We start from the raw sequence: 16,138 nt of genomic DNA on the forward strand, positions 1-16,138 counted from the left end.
CCCCGGGCCCGAGGGGCGTCGCCAGCTAACGACACCCTGGAGGCCCCAGCCAATCAGAGAAGCCTCCAGCCGGCACCGCCCACCGCCTACCACTGCAGCCAATCGGAGCGCCCTCCGGCACCGCCCACCGCCCCGCCCCGCGGCCGATCGGAGCACCCCCTCCGGCACGCCCACCGCCCCGCTCTGCGGCCAATCGGAGCGCCCTCCGGCACCGCCCACCGCCCCGCGGCCTATCGGAGCGCCCGCCGGCACGCCCACCGCCTACCACTGCGGCCAATCGGAGCGCCCGCCGGCACCGCCCACCGCCCCGCGGCCTATCGGAGCGCCCGCCGGCACGCCCACCGCCCGCCAGTGGCAGGGCCAGCCCCGGAGTGGCGCCCCGGGTGTCGCGCGGCGGCGGCGCTCGGCAGCATGGAGGAGATCCCAGCTCTGGGCCTGGGCACCTGGAAGGTGAGGTGGCCTCGCGACCCGGGGGAGGGGGGCCTTTCCCGTCCGCGGCGCTCCGAGAGGCGGAGGGGACCCCCAGGGCCGCCTGCCTCGGCGCCACCGCCCCTGTTTGAAGGGGGGGTTCTCCGGAAATGCTGGCGTTCCTTGTCGCGGCCTCAATCTCACTGCTCAGAAGTCAAAGTTCGTGGGAACCCCGAGGGGCCGGCGGTCGGGCTGGGGTCGGGCTGGGGTCGGGGCTGGTTGTCGGACTAGGGGGGCCGGGCTGAGGGGGCCGGTGGTCGGACTGGGGTCTGGCTGGGGGGGCCGGTGGTCGGACTGGGTCAGGGCCCGAGGGCTGGGGTCTGGCTGGGGGGGGCCGGTGGTCGGGCCGGGGTCTGGCTGTGGGGGGCCAATGGTCAGGCCGGGGTCCGGCTGGGGGGCCGGTGGTCGGGCCGGGGTCGGGCTGGGGTCGGGGCTGGTGGTTGAGCTGGTGGCACCTCCCCAGAGACTGGCGGGACTTGCCACCCGCAGTATGAACAAGGGTGGTTTCAGAGGGAAAGGGTGCAGCGCCCCTGTGAGAGCCAGGCGGGGCCTCGGGCACTTGCTGCGCTTCGGCCTCCGTGACCGGTAACTTCCGGCGGCGAGGCGCCAACCAGGCCTTCCTCGTTTGCTTTCATTGCCCCTGTACTCCTCTTCTTCAGTAAGAGACGTTCATTTGAGAATTCACTTAAGAAGCTACTGGATGAGCAGGAATTGGAATCATCAACCCTGCTCGTCAAAACAGTATTTAAATCATTTCTTCTACGGACCTCCCAACTCTGAAAGACCAAGGAGGCAACTCTACTCGTTGTGGTTCGCCGTGTGTAGCCCTGGATGTGCTTTCGGGAGCTGCTGGGGGCGCTCAGGGGGTTACATGCTTGGACTTTCCTGCCTGCCCCCAGTCCTGCCTCTTATGCACTGGCTTCTGCAGGGGGTGGGGTCCAGGCATCCCGCCCTGCAAACGGCCAAAGGAAAACCAGCGGAAACTGTTTTCAGAGGCCCAAACGATCCTTGTTGTGGCTGCTGGACTTCAGGTCGGGCTCGTCTTAATGACCCGTTCCCGATCCGCGCAAAGTCTTCCTTTCTTTCATTTGGGCATTTCCAGGCGTGTAACAGCACAGACCGTTGCTCTAGAAGTGATGCACCAACAACCAACCACACAAACTCCATTGCTTATGGCAGCGTGTGCTTCACCCCTGCTGCCCGTCGGGTGGTCAGCTGGGCTCTGCACTGGCGGGCTCGCTCGGGGTCTGGGGTTTGGCTACTCCCGATTGGGACTGTCAGGGCGGCTCGTGGCTCCGCCTGTCTCGTCGTCAAGCAGGAGAATCTGGGGTATTCTCGTGGTGATGGCTGAGGCACGAGAGAGCACGGGGCAACCTGGAGCCTAGGCTCGGGGCTGGCCTCTCTGCCACAGTAAAGCACAAGGGCAGCCCAGGTCCCAGAGGCGGGACAGAGCCCATTCTGGGCCTGGGGAATCACATTAAATCTGTCAATCAGTCTGGGGCGAACTGGCAACTTTATGACATTACATCTGGCTTTCTACAAGCACAGTAGATTTCTGTGCCAGTGAATTGTCCTGGACAGAGTGCATCCTTCACTCTCTTTCTGGTTGTGCGTGCAGCTTTCCCGTAGAAAGCATACACTTCATTTGTCGGGATCATTCCTGGATCCTGGACCATCCGCAATTGGTCCATACTGTTGGAAATGAAACTTTTCTGAAATTACGTCTCCAGCTTGTTTGCTGCTGATGCATAGAAAACAACCTTCTCCAAGTGCCTGGCTGACCCAGTCAGTGGAGCATGCGACTTTTGATCTCAGGGTCAGGAGTTTGAGCCCCAGGATGGGCATGGAGGCTTCTTTAAAAAAAAAAAAAAAAAAATCCTTCTTTGGTATAGTCATCACATTTTCAGCCACTTTGCTAAACTGTCCTATGAGTTCTCCTAATTTGCCTAAGGATTCCTTTGGGCTTTCTACCTAAATGCTCATATCATCTGCAAATACTGATACTTTCATTTCTTTTTTTCTGATCCTTAAGTCTCAAATTGCTTTTTCTGAGCTGCTCATGGATGGCCAGGACCTCCACTACAGTGACCATTCTCATTCTGTCCCTGATTTTAAAGGAGTGTTTCTGATACCTGCACATTTAGGATGATGTTTGCCCCTATGTTTTTTGGTTTGCTTTTGTTCTTGTGTTTTTTTTTTTTTTTTTATTGTTGTTTTAAATGTGGATATTCTTTACCAGGTTAAAGAGTTTCCTTTTTTCCTAGTTTACTGAGAGTTTTAAATCACAAATGGGTGTTGAATCTTATCCAACATTGATTAACATGATTTATTTTTTATTATTTTTTAATTTGAGAGAGAGCACGCATGCAGGGGAGAAAGACAGAAGAGGAGAGAGAGAGAGAGAGAGAAAGAATCTCAAGCAGGCTCCATGCTCAGTGCAGAGCCCAACACAGGGCTCGATCCCACAACCTTGGGATCATGACCTTAGATGAACTAAGGAGTCGGATGCTCAACCAACTGAGCCACCCAAGCACCCTGACGTGATTTTTTTTTTAACCTGTTAATGTGACTAATTATTATGGATTTTCTGATACCAAGCCATCCTTGGCTATCTAAGATGAGCTCTGTGGATGCGGTATGTTAGTTTTCCATATATATTGTCACATCCAGTCCGATGTTACTTTACTTAGGATTTTTGCAACTCTTACTCATGAGTGAGATGAACGCAGATCTTTCCTTTTAATATTTTTGTCTGCTTTTGACTCCAGGGTTATACTGGTTTGGTAGAAGGTGTTGGGAGTATTCTCTCCTTTTTTCTTCTCTGAAAGATTTTGTGTTAAATTGGGACAAGTACGTCCTTGAAAATCTTGTAGACCTGTGTGTGTGTTTAACAGCTTCATTTTAAAGATAACTAAGCCTGGGTGGCTTAGTCGGTTAAGCGTCCGACTTTCGCTTAGGTCATGATCTCGCGGTTCGTGGGTTCGAGCCCCGCGTCGGGCTCTGTGCTGACTGCCAGCTCAGAGCCTGGAGCCTGTTTCAGTCTGTGACTCCCTCTCTCTCTGACCCTCCCCTGCTCACGTTGTCTCTCTCTCTCTCTCTCTCTCTCTCTCCTAGAAATAAAAAGAAATAAATAAAAAAATAAAAATAACTATAGGACAAGTCAGCTTTTACTTCTTGAGTAAGTTTTTCTAGGGATTTTCCCCATTCTTTTCATTTTTCCAAATTGTCAGCTAAAGTTACTGGTAAGGTTTCCTGAGATTTGGGATCTCTGTTGTGTCTGTATAACTTGTTTTCTGGTTCTCGCTCTTGTCAGAAGTGTGTCTCCCTTATTAAGGTTTTTCGAAGAACTAACCTCTGGCTGTGCTTCTCTTCTCCATCATAGTTTTAGTTGATATTCATCCTTGTTGCCAGATTTCCTTTCCTCCTAATCCCTTGATGGATCATTCTCTAACTTCAGGTGGATGTTTCCTTAGCTTTTGGCCCCCGGAATGTGCCTCTCGTGTCAGAGGAAGACCCTTGTTCTGGCACAGCACCTGGGGCTAGTGAGGCTCCGGTGGGGAGGTGTTTCGTGGGCTGCGAAGCCCTTGGGAGTGCTCAGTGCCTCCCGTGCTGAGTCCTCCCCAGGCATCTGCCCCCGCGCCCAGTCCCTTTGCTTGTGTGAGCAACCAAGCTCAGCGTGAGCGTTTCCTGAACTTCACATTCTTGAGGGAATCCATAGTGTCCCCTGGGGTTTGGGGAGGGGCTCCGCATGTGCCGGGCTGTTCGCGTGAGCACACACCCGCTTACCTTCACACTTGGCCCCCTGGTCTCCTCAGGTAGAGGGTGAGTCTATACCTTCTTGTGTCTCAGTTTCTATCACGATTCATCCTACGTTTACTTATTCCTTTGTTCCTTCGGGAAACAAAGCATCTCACTCGGTTCCTTGCGGGCACTAAAATATGTACAGAGTTTCCCCCACGTAAGGAAAGGAGTTGGAACTTAGATTGCGTCTTAATCCTTTCTGACTCTGACCCCCCTAATTTTAGTGCTCCCTCATTCATGTAGGGTCTGAGTCTACATTTTCAAGTGCAGAGGCTGGGATGCCCTGATGTGGGCGGACTGCCTCTGTCGCATTGGATTTGCAGGCGGCTCCAGGCGAGGTGACCGAGGCAGTGAAAGTGGCGATAGACGCGGGGTACCGGCACTTCGACTGCGCTTACTTGTACCACAACGAGAGTGAGGTCGGAGCCGGGATCCAGTGCAAGATCCAGGAGGGCGCGGTGACGCGGAAGGACCTGTTTATCGTCAGTAAGGTAGGTCTCGGTGTGCGGGGCCAGCAGCGTGGGACAGCCGACGGCGTGCGTGGAGGGTTTTGTGACCTCACAGGAGCTGGTGACTCAGCTCGTACTGGACGCTCGGGCAGCTGCATGCACGCGCTGGGCGTGGTGCGGGTGCAGGGGACGGGGACGGCAGGACAAGCAGAGGGGCAGCACCTTGGGGACAGGGGCCTGGAAGGAGCTCGGTGCTCCTGGATCGGAAAACGTCAGGCGGCCGAGTGATGAGAAGTGCGGCTGCAGGAGCGACAGGCCACGCCTCGGAGTCCCTGCTGCCTTCCCAGGAGCTTACTCTGCCTGCCTCGCACAGAGGAGCACGTTGCAGGGGCTCAGTGGGGGGCGTAGACTCCGTGTAAGCCAGACCCGTGGGGCTGGGTGACTGCAGCAGCCGAAGGGAGCGGGCCTTCGAGCCGGAGGCCAAAGTCACAGCCCCGAGCGTGGACCGCGGGAGACGGCCCAGGAGGGAGCCAGGTGTTTAGGGGCCGGTAGTGGCAGATCCAGACAGCGGGGAGGGTTCAGGAACCCCTCTGCCTTGGGCTTGGAAGCAGATCGTTAGGACTCTGAGGCCAGGAGCCGTGGGTCATCGCTCCTGCGGCCTTTCACGGTCCCGTGGCCTCTCATGACCCCACCATCTGTGATGGCCCCACCACCTGTCACAAGCCCCGAGAGACGAGGCGAGTCCCTGGATGGCACGGGGCCATGGCTTCACTGTGTGTAAAACGGGGGTCCGGATTTGATCATCTCCCAAGAAGTTTCCAGGACTAATTTCCACAATCGCAGGGCTCGGTGTGGTTTCTGTAGATTTGCTCTTCTGTTCTATTTTGGGATGATTTCCGTAAGTGCTCAGGGCCTGGGGAGGGAGGGCAGAGGGGGTAACGGATGGCTGAGGTCAGCCCGTAGTGACCTCAGAGCCAGCAGGGGAAGTGTGCTCATCATTCCTGACATTTGGAAAAGTCACAGATAGAATTTTTTTATACTCTCTGTTTAGAGAGTACCATTGTTAATGACAGTTTTTAGGGTTTTGTTTGTTTTTCTTCTCTTTTGCCATCAATACACTATGTTTAGAGTCTGTTTTTGTATCTTTTAATCCTCTTTCTTGTACTTATTTATTTTTGGTTCTTCTCTTGCTGTGATGGGGTCCCTAGATTAGCTTCTGTCACACTTAGTACCAAATAGTATAACGGGACATAATGGGAGAAAAAAATGAGAAACTTTCTACTTCACAGGGGGTGTGGCTGGAAATCTCTCAGTCAATACAAGGCAGTGGTGTTAACATCCCTAATTTAACCTGCATGATCATGAGGTCCTCAGAACAAAGGACCTTGAACATGGCGTTGACTTAGGTAGGAAACAGTGTACAAGTTCTCCGGAGTTCTCCTCTCTGCTCACAGCCATTTGGTCTGGTTCCGGCTTCTCTCTCTGGTCCTAGTGGGTCCAGATAAGCAGACAGCGACAGCCCCTCCCACGCGTGTCACAGTGTCCCCGTCTCCCTGTCCCGGAACCACAGGAGGGTGATGTCACTGGCCCTCTGTGTTCGCTGCCATCTGTTCCCGGATGTCGTCTGTCTTCCCGATCCCAGGCTGGGGGGGACGGAGGGGCAGAGGTTGACACTGGCTTCCCTCCTCCCCGTCGGCAGCTCTGGTGCACCAGACACAAGAAGTCCTTGGTGACTGCGGCGTGCGCCGAGAGCCTCAAGGCCTTGAAGCTGGATTACCTGGACCTCTACCTCATGCACTGGCCCATGGGCTTCAAGGTACCGTCCCGGAGGCACAGAGCCCGCCGGCAGCACCTTCCTTCCCGGTCAGGCCCGGCTGGGGGTGAGGGGGGGCCCTCCCTGGGCCTCCTGGGAGACCCCGTCAGCCCCCGCCTCTGCCTCTCACAGCCTGGGGAAGAAGACCTGCCCGTGGACCGCAATGGCATGGTGCTGCCCAGCGACACGGACTTCCTGGACACGTGGGAGGTGAGCCGTGGCCTCGGGCAGGGTGCCAGCAGGTCATGCGCACGCGTGTGCGGGGGCGCGTGTGTCCCCCGACACTCTCGTGTGTGCTGTGCGCCGGGAACCAGCACCTGCACCTGGGCTGCCCGCCTGCTGCCTGAGCTCCGGCTGGTTCCCCGGCCAGGACGTCCGTTCGAGGGATGACAAGTCAGACTCGCCTCTCAGTCAGAGCGCCCTTTAGTCTCCGTGTCCACTGTTTGTTTGTCTTTTTATGTGTATTTATTTTTGAGAGAGAGATAGAGCGTGAGCGGGGGAGGGGCAGAGAGAGAGGGAGGCACAGAATCCAAAGCAGCTCCAGGCTCTGAGCTGTCAGCACAGAGCCCGACACGGGGCTCAAACTTGTGAACCATGAGATCATGACCTGAGCCAAAGTCAGACACTTAACCGACTGAGCCCCCAGGGGCCCCTGTGTCCACTGGTTTGTTGATGAGAATATCACGTGGTCACTACAGAAATACGGAAGAGGTGAGAAAGAACGTCTAAGAATCCACCTCTCCGTTACCCGGCTGTAGCCACTACAGCTGCTGTGTGGTTGCGGAAGGCTGGGCCACGAACATCCCTGAACGAGGCCCGGCGGTGCGGCCAGGCCTGCGAGGGGCTGGGGGCCGGGTGGCCCGATTCCAGACACAAAGGCGGAAGAGGCCTGGAGTAAAGCAGCGAGGGGTGCGGGTGTGGAAGGGGACGGGGAGCCTGGCCGCACACCCGAAGTTCACGGCCAGCAGGAGGATGAGGGCACGTCACTGTGCTTAGGAAGCACATAATCTAGGTCGAAAGAGCGGCAAACAAAGAGTCCGCGACGGACATCCCTGCCGCACACCGTTTCACAGATGCGAAAGGAAAAGCAACAGCTGAAATGTCGAGTGTTTGCCACACTCCAGCCCTGAGCTAAACGCTTTGTGTGTTATTTGATGGAATCCTTAAAACAACCCTGTGACATGAACAAGCTCGTCCCCACTTCGCAGATGAGGAAACCGAGGCTTAGTGTGGCCATACAACGTGCCCAGGGGTCCCGGGCCGTGACAGGCCCTGGGGGCAGAGACGCCTGAGGGGCATCCGGCGGGGTACTTAGAAATCCCGTCAGAGGGCAGGTCCAGCGAGGTGCGCAGGGGAGGGAGGGGCGTGGGTGTCGGGGAGCAGAATGACGGTCTGTCGCCTGCAGGCCATGGAGGACCTGGTGGTCACAGGGCTGGTGAGAGCCATCGGGGTGTCGAACTTCAACCACCAGCAGCTTGAGAGACTTTTGAATAAACCCAACTTGAGGTTCAAGCCAGTGACGAACCAGGTGAGGCTTTAACAGACGGAGCTGGCTTTTCAGCTGTCGCTTCCCCGTGGCTACACTGGAAACGGAAGGGGGGAGGCACACAGCAGACATTTCTTTCTCCTGTGGCTGCAAAAATGGTGACTTAGGGAGCAGTTAGACAAGTAACAGGTGCCGAGGCCGGAGAGCTTCCAGAAAGGCTTGTCCGGTTAGGTGGGGCCCTTGGGAGGTGGGCCGCAGGCTGAGCTTGGTTCTCTCGGTGCAGAAGTGGTGATGCTCCTGGGAGCCCTCCTCCCTCCGTGGCGCGGGGCTCACAGCAGGCTTCCTGGGAAAGCGCCCGGCCCCCGCCCCTCTCCAGCCTGGGGTTCATGGGCTCTGCCAGGACTTCGGTGCAGAGGGCTGGCTCGTGAGGAAAGGGCTTTGCTTGTAGAAAAGGCGTTTTGCAGTACTTTCTTTCACCTAAACATTTGCTCCAGTGTCGTGTACATTGAAAAAGGGCACCCGTGACAGACGAGCTCGATCAGCTCTCATAAGCCGGCCCGGCTCTGTGCCTGCAGCAGATGCAGACAGGGCGCGGCCAGCACCCGGCCACCAGCCTCCTCCCGCTGCTGGCGCCCCAGCCAAAGGCAGCCCGGCGCCGGTTGCTGACAGCGGACGCTGTGGCTCTTGAACTTCAGTGACCCGTTTCCTACTCCTTCCTGTCGGACTTCTAACAAGTCGTACCTGTTAGATTCCTCTGTGTTCCTGGATGATCGCCCATCGCTCTCATCTCTGCTGGTGTTCGCTGTGCGCACCGCACTGTAGTTACCGCCCTACCGTTGACGGCCACCCGCACAGTCCCCGGTCTGGGGACATCAAGAATGGAGCATCACGCCCCATTTTGTATAAACATGGGTGACACGGACGCAGGGGGGTGTCGTCTTCAGGGCATTGCTCGCCGAGTTCCCACAGGTGAGCGTGCAGGGCAGCCCGGAGCAGGCAGCCCACCCGCGTCTGCCGTCGGGAAGCTCTCCTCACTGCCTCCCACGGAGCGGCCAGCGTCCAACACGAGGCCCGGCTTGGCTTCTGTGCCCGAACCCGGGCGGGCCCAGAGTGCGGGGTCTGAGCGGCCAGCGTCCAACGCCAGGCCGGGCTTCGCTTCTCTGCCCGAACCCGGGTGGGCCCAGAGTGCGGGGTCTGAGCTGCAGGCCCGTCGGGGCTCACGTTGAACAGCGCTTTAAATCTGGGGGTGCTGCTGCCTGGTCTGGGGGGGGGGCTGGAGGGGCAGGGCTCTGAGCCCCCAGCAGCGTCCCCTCCGAAGACTTTTCCCGGGACTCCGGCACGTTCCTGAGCCTCAAAGGGCTGTTCATAGCTCCTAATTCACTCTAAACAAGTGTTTTCAGCCCCCGATGACCTGGAGTCATGTGTGAGAACTTAGTGTGGAGGCTGGAATCCTGCTCTCAAGCTGCTTAAAGTGGCCATGGGAGTCCCCTGGGGCACGTGTCCCCCGTGCCTCCCCACCTTCACCCATTCACCTGCGGCGCCCTGACTGGGCGCCCCCGGCCCGGCCTGTTCCTGGGGTTGGGGACGTGCCTGGGGAGGTGCCTGGGGAGCCAGCTCAGAGCCCTGCCTCCGCGGAGCCGACATCACGGGACGGAGAAGCACCCTGCAAGGTGTCACACTGACACGGGCTGGCGCGGAAAAGGGGCAGAGGGAGGGCCTCGCCAAGCAGGTGCCCCGAGTGGCCAGGGGCCCGGGGCTCCTCCCGCCCGTTCTCGAGGCGATCTCTGTGCGCGTGGACACCTGAGCGTGAGAGGGGCACGTGGCTGGGCAGCGGAGGCGTGGGTGTGCCCTTCCCCCGAGTCGGGGCCTGGGTCTTCCTGGCGAGCTCTGATTCTCTTTGTAGATTGAGTGCCACCCGTATCTTACCCAGAAGAACCTGATCAGGTTTTGCCAATCCAGGGACGTGACCGTGACGGCTTACCGGCCCCTCGGCGGCTCCAGGTGGGGTGTGTCAGGGCCGGGGGGCAGCGGGGGGGGGGGGGGGGGGGCACCCACAGGTGGGATCTGGACGGTTCGCGGAGGGCCTGACCCAGGCGGTGTGCGCGGGGCGTGCGGGCCGCGGGGAGGGCCGCGGCTACACCTCGGGGCGCTGGCTCACAGCTTCTCCGTCTGCACGCGGCCTCTCCCCCCAGAAGCGGGTCGTGTGCTGGGCCCTGCGTGGGCTCACGAGCCCCCACCCGCTCAGCACCCCCGACCAGACAGCCTGGGGTCTGTCCGGTGATCTCTGTTCTCCCACCGCGGCCTTCGTTAGTGGGAATTCTCTCGGGCAGTTACAGCAGCCTCGGCTCCACCCAGATTTGCGGGTCCCAGTCCGTTTGCACGCGGGAGCCGAAGGGAGCCGTCCGTCTGATCAGGCCACTCTCCTGCCGGAAAGTACTAGGAGTCCCAGCTGGTCTGACCCCTGCCCAATTCTGCCTCCGTGTGCACAAACCACCCGAACCCGCGTGGGGCTCCCGGCGGCACGCCGTCTATGCTCTGTGCTTTTGCATCGGTTCATCTCTTTACCTAACAGTCTTGCTCTGTTTTCTAAATGTTTTTAAATGTTTTATTTTATATTTGTGAGAGAGACAGAGACAAAGACAGAGAGCGAGCAGGGAAGAAGCAGAGAGAGACAGAGACAGAATTGGAAGCAGGCTCCAAGCTCTGAGCTGTCAGCACAGAGCCCAATGCGGGGCTTGAACCCACAAGCAGTGAGATCGTGACCTCAGACCAAATCAGACGCTTAACCAAGGGAGCCACTCAGGCGCCCCTCTAGACATCTCGTTAGTATCTTGTGTTTTTAAAATCTGGCTAACTCTGATTTCTGATTTCTGATGTCCAGTTCAGCTCAGCATCACTTCCTCCAGGAAGCCCTCCTGACTTCCCTTATGGAGGCTCTGTTCATCGCCCTCGTTACACTGCCTTGCCATTATCTCCTGTTCAGTCTCCCACTTGTCATTGCTGCATGAGCCCAGGGACCACATATAACTCAGGGCCGGGGCAGACTAGGGGTCCAGGGAGGGCGGAAAGCATTGGACTCTTATTACCCGTGTGTCTCCCATGGGAAGCGGGGCACATGTGTTTGAACTTGGTAGTGGCTGGGGCGCGTTCTGCCACTGAACCTGGGGCCCCGGAGCCACCGAGGGTGGCAGGGGACAAAGAAATGGCCCCCCAGGTGGTCCGGGCCTGTCCCTGATGGACAGACGCTGAGGGGTAGCAGCGTGGCCGCAGCCTTGCGGTTCTCCGCGCCGAAGCTTCCCCGCGCGTCTGGGTGTTTGAGGGGGACTTTTCGGAAGTCACCGTCAGCAGCAGCCTCGCCAGCAGCTGCAGGCCCCGGCCCGGGCCGCGGGGCGCGGAGACGTCAGCCGTTCCGCCGGCGCCTCCCCAGAGCCGCGCTCCCTTCCCTCGCTCTCCTGGTGCCCCCGGTCCTCGCGGAAACCCCGGATTCCCACGGGCAGCAGCCCAGCTCTCCCCACCGACACGTGTTCTCTGGACCGTGGGGTGTGGGTGATGGGCCCCTGTCGTCACTCAGATTTCCTGCGGGAACCGGTATTGTGCTCAGACAGAAATAAACGTAGGTCTTGGTTCTGGAGGACGGATTGTGGCTTTGAAGGCCGAGGCACCGCGTCTGCCCCCCTAACCCCCGCCCTGTCCTGCTGTCCCCAGCGAGGGGGTGGAGCTGCTGGATGACCCCGTGATCCGGAGGATCGCACGGAAGTACCACAGGTCCCCCGCCCAGGTAGGGGGGTGCCCGCCTCCTCCCGGAGCCGGGCTGGGCGGAGGGAGGTCCGCTCACCGCGCGGGGCGCCCTGCTCCCACCGCCCGGGGGGCTCCCGGGCCCACCCCAGCCGAGCGCGTCCGTGGGCCCGCGGCGCTCAGCACGCGCACTGGAGGGGCTGTCCAGAAAGGGCCAGGCTGGACTCCGAAGGGCTTTGGAACAGAAGAGCTTGTAATAAAAGCTTGCCCTGCCCTTTGTCTGATACCAGACCTTTCTCTGCAGATTGTGATCCGATTCCAGATCCAGAGGAATGTGATAGTGATCCCCAAATCTGTCACCCCAAAACGGATTCGTGAGAACATCCAGGAAAGTGTTTTTTTCTTCTTTTACTTGGAGGCTTTGGGATCAGACGTTAGGTAGCTGGGGGTCTGACCCCCGCACAGACGTCCTCTGTGGCTTTGACGCGGCCGAGGGGCCGGATGGAGCTGCGGCCACAGCACAAGGACCCCCAGAGTGTGACCGTTGTGGACCCAGCCCGGGAGCTGGGGGGCAGGACAGAACGGGGAAGGGGGACGTACTGACCAGCCGCGGTGGCGGCCAGAGGCTCACGGGGCTGCCCCCTGAGCCAGGTGTCCGCGCCCCAAGCCTCGGGACCGCTGCGCCCGGCTGCCCGGACCTGGATTTGGGGGAGCCGCTGTTGACACCGAGCCCCTGGTTTGTGCTAGTCGGGGCGGAGGGTCTCCTGTGGGCAGAGGCTGGGCCCGGCCGGTCCCCTCCCTCGGGGCTCCTCAGCTGGGGACCAGGGCTGGCTCTCCTGTGAGAACAGCCGTGTTTCAGGAGTGGGTCAGGGGTAAGCGGGGCGCCACTCAGCGTTCTGCTTTACGAGGAATGGAAACAAAAATTACACCGTGTTATGGCTACTGCTGGAGTTGGTGGCCCCGGGGACCAGGGTCCTTCTAGCTGCGACGGTGTGAGGCACAAATGTTTTTGGTTTTTCCTTTTCATTTGTTTTTTGGGTTTTTTTCATTTTTTGTGTTTTTTGTGGGTTTTTTTTGTTTTGTTTTGTTTTGTTTTGAGCAATGGGAAAAATCCTTTGCTGCACCCCCACCCGTCGGAGGCCGGCTCCGGCCAGTCCAGGGGTCCCTGAAGGATGGACGGTGTTGGCGAGAGAGAGTGAGAGCCCCGAGATTCTTTCTGATCACCAGGCAGGCATCTCTGTCCTGTCGGTTTTGGTGTCTTTATTTAAAAGTTCAGCAACAACATGAAGTCAGAGAAAGGAATTTCTTACAATGGGAGGCCTTTTGTGATATCAATTGAAGAATTATTCCGACCAAGGAAATAACAGAATGTTCTTAGTGAAAAACAGGATAACATATAAGTTAAATTGTATATAGATAAGCTAGGAGTTATTCTGTCTGGCTCTCAAGAGAATGAATGTTTCTGAATTGGTTTGTTTGTGGAAACTAACATGGGGGCCCTAAATGTGTCAGTCTTTGTACCTGGGTTTATGTTTTAGCTACTCTTATCTATCCTCATCCCAGCTGCCAGTGTAAGGGAGGGTGTTTGTGGAATGTAGGCCTTGAGGAAGGGACTGACGTGTTTCACCAATTAGCAAAGATATATGTAGTAGCTGTGTTCTGCCCTTATCTGTATCTTAACCCCAAAATAGGCTCTTTGTCTCGGGGCCAGGCTCAGTTGTAACTCTTGTGTTCTTAACCCCCTTTATTATCTAAGTCTTGGGTCTGCAAGGCCCATAGGAAGAGCCTTTTGACCATATCCACGAGATTTCATCTGAAATCTCTTTTGTAAAGGCAGGAATATGCTTTTCCTTATGAGCAATCTGTGTGGGGAATATCGGTCTGATCTGGAATATTGTGAGGCCTGGTCAAGACCAGCAGGCTCATTTCCAACACGAGCCAGTAGTAGCAGAAGGAGATCCCAGTTTTCGTTTCTCACGGCAGGAGCTGTGCAAACACTGCCATTTCCTCGCTGTGACTGCCGTCCAGCGAGGCCGGTGCGGCTCCCGGCACCCACCTCTTAACTATTCTGGCGCGTACCTTAGCCCCACCGGGTGCTGCAGCACACATCAGTCGTGGTCTTGCAGGGCTGTCACCAGCCCGGGCCAGCCAGCACCAGGCACAGGGTCACAGTCGGTGCACGTGGGAGGCTGAGGCACTGAGAAGTCTCAGATGCCACCTGCAGTGTTTCCTTTACGCCTCTGTGTCCCCGCAGGCCTGGCACTCTGCACGTAACATAGGCTCAACTAAATGTCCCCTGAGCTGAATTCGCTGTGAACATTTTGTTTTGGGTGCAGGTATTTGACTTTGAGTTATCAGAAAAGGATATGAATGACATCTTCGACCTGGACAGGAATTTCCGAATTTGCACATTACCCACGTAAGTTCGTCCCCGTTCCCTCCGTTCCCGGGAGAGGGAGCCGTATTTAGATTGAGGCGATTCCGAGTAGGTGTTGAGCGCATCCATTTTAGGTTAATTAAACCTTCTCCTAAGCCTTTCCTGTTGGAGGACGGGCCACTGAATGAGTCCAAAGATGAATACATCCGGGAGCTTGAAAACACACAGCTGTGTCTTTTAGGATGTTTCTCTTAAAAATAAGAAACATTTCATTTTGATTTGTTTTCCTGTTTTTCAGAGCTAAAAACCACAAGGACTATCCTTTCCACATAGAATACTGAGCACAGCCTCCGCCTTCCTCACACCCGGGCCTCAGGTCCAAACCCCGCGTGCCGGAGGGGAGGGGAGGGACGGGCTTTGGTTTGGGCAGAGGCCCGCCTGGAGCGGAGCTGAGCTCCCTGCGAAGTGCACCCGGCCCGCTGGCCTCTGCCCCGACGGGGACCGCCCTGGTGACTCTCTGTGGGGAACCCCCAGTCCTAAGGCTCCCCAGAGCACAGTGTGACAGGATTTTGACAAGACACGCCGTGTGGCCTCTGCTCTCGGAAGAAAGGTTGTATGACGGAAATCGTTAAATACAGGAATTGAGACCAGCACGACTGTCTGCATCTGTCGTGCGGCCCCACTCGAAACCCTGGGCCGCCCCCGCCATCCGCGCTCCTCTGTTCCCTCGAGCCCCCCAGATGGTTTACCCGTGGGAGAGGCCTCCGTTCAACACAGAGGCTTCTCTTCTTTAAATACGGCCGTGGGAACCCCACGCAGACAGGACGCGTGGGGCTTTGCCCTCCAGCGCTCCGTGTCCGGTCCGTCCCCCCGGGCTCCAGGGCCACGTGGGACACGGGTCCCCGCCGCTCACTGGACGGCACTGAGCACCGCGCTTGGGCCATTGTTCTCAAAAGCTGCTACAGATTCTCATGTTCGATGAAAAAGGCTCACTTTGATGAATGAGCTGCAGGTGTTTCCCTGTTTGTTAAACATGAGAAAAGTTCCTCACCACGGGCTCATAGTGCTTCTTACTAATATTTACAGAATTTTGCTATTTAGTGAAGTAATTCTACCAGATTCAGAATGTAAAGAAAACTGAGAAAAGGTCAGTTGCAGAAAATAAAAGTGGCCTAGAATAGCAACATCTAAGAAGAATCCTCTTTCCGGAGGGGCCTTCTAACCTGGGCCCGTGTCTAGGACACAAGCAGATAAATTGAATAAAATATGTCATCCATGTACATAGGACCCATGTGCAAGAACCCCTCACAAAACCGGCCCCTCAGCATATGTGACTTGTGATTTGCCTTTTAAAACGCGTCGGCAGTATATCCTGGATGCACACTTCATGGACCTGTTCGCGTAACATTTTAATAAGTCACAGCAAGTAAATAAACATGCAGGATTTAACGTGTGTGCGCTAGAGCTACACGACTTGAACTGATGATCTGATCCTCCTTCGTAGGCTCGCTGGTGCCCGCATGTGACAGAGCCCTTACCGCTGTAACCCAAGCCTTGCAGACCCTGCACGTGGGGTAGATGGGTTCTCACCCCTACACTTTAAAGTCGGGCGCTGACAAACGTCGCTCACGGGTGACCCTTGAGGGACCAGCAGTACTGTAAGGTCCGCCACTTTCTTCTCTCTTTTTCTTTTTTTTCTTTTTTACTGTTAATTTATTATTGAGAGACCGAGACAGAGCGTGAGCAGGGGAGGGGCAGGGACGGGGAGACCCAGAACCCGGAGCAGCTCCAGGCTCTGAGCCGTCAGCGCACATCCCGAGGCGGGGCTCGAACTCGGGAACGGTGAGATCACGACCTGAGCCGAAGCGACTGAGCCCCCAGGCGCCCCCTCCACGTTCCTGTCTATGGAAACAGGGAGGGCAGATTGGGACGCAGTGTCCCCGAGGGCCGCTTGCACTAGCGAGGGCACCCGCACGTGCCCAGGGCTCACGCGGGGAGAACCCGCGAAC

General features: G+C 57.2%; 1 protein-coding gene across 2 annotated transcripts; it reads left to right on the plus strand.

Annotated features, from left to right (window-relative positions):
- Positions 1-359: 359 nt before the first annotated feature.
- On the plus strand, positions 360-15,180 carry LOC120237197 (1,5-anhydro-D-fructose reductase-like). 2 transcript variants are annotated; one of them, XM_039240378.1, is made up of 10 exons: positions 360-450; positions 4,593-4,760; positions 6,418-6,534; positions 6,664-6,741; positions 7,937-8,059; positions 9,921-10,018; positions 11,723-11,795; positions 12,057-12,140; positions 14,089-14,171; positions 14,428-15,180. In XM_039240378.1, the coding sequence occupies exons 1-10, from the start codon at positions 412-414 to the stop codon at positions 14,468-14,470; spliced, it is 906 nt and encodes a 301-aa protein (XP_039096309.1). In that variant the 5' UTR covers positions 360-411; the 3' UTR covers positions 14,471-15,180. The 2 variants fall into 2 exon arrangements, with proteins under 2 accessions (XP_039096309.1, XP_039096311.1); XM_039240380.1 differs by lacking the exons at positions 9,921-10,018; positions 11,723-11,795.
- The last annotated feature ends 958 nt before the right edge of the window (positions 15,181-16,138 follow it).

This window comes from Hyaena hyaena, unplaced genomic scaffold (genome assembly GCF_003009895.1).
Source record: "Hyaena hyaena isolate Hyena2069 unplaced genomic scaffold, ASM300989v1 scaffold_174, whole genome shotgun sequence".
Lineage (NCBI taxonomy): Eukaryota > Metazoa > Chordata > Mammalia > Carnivora > Hyaenidae > Hyaena > Hyaena hyaena.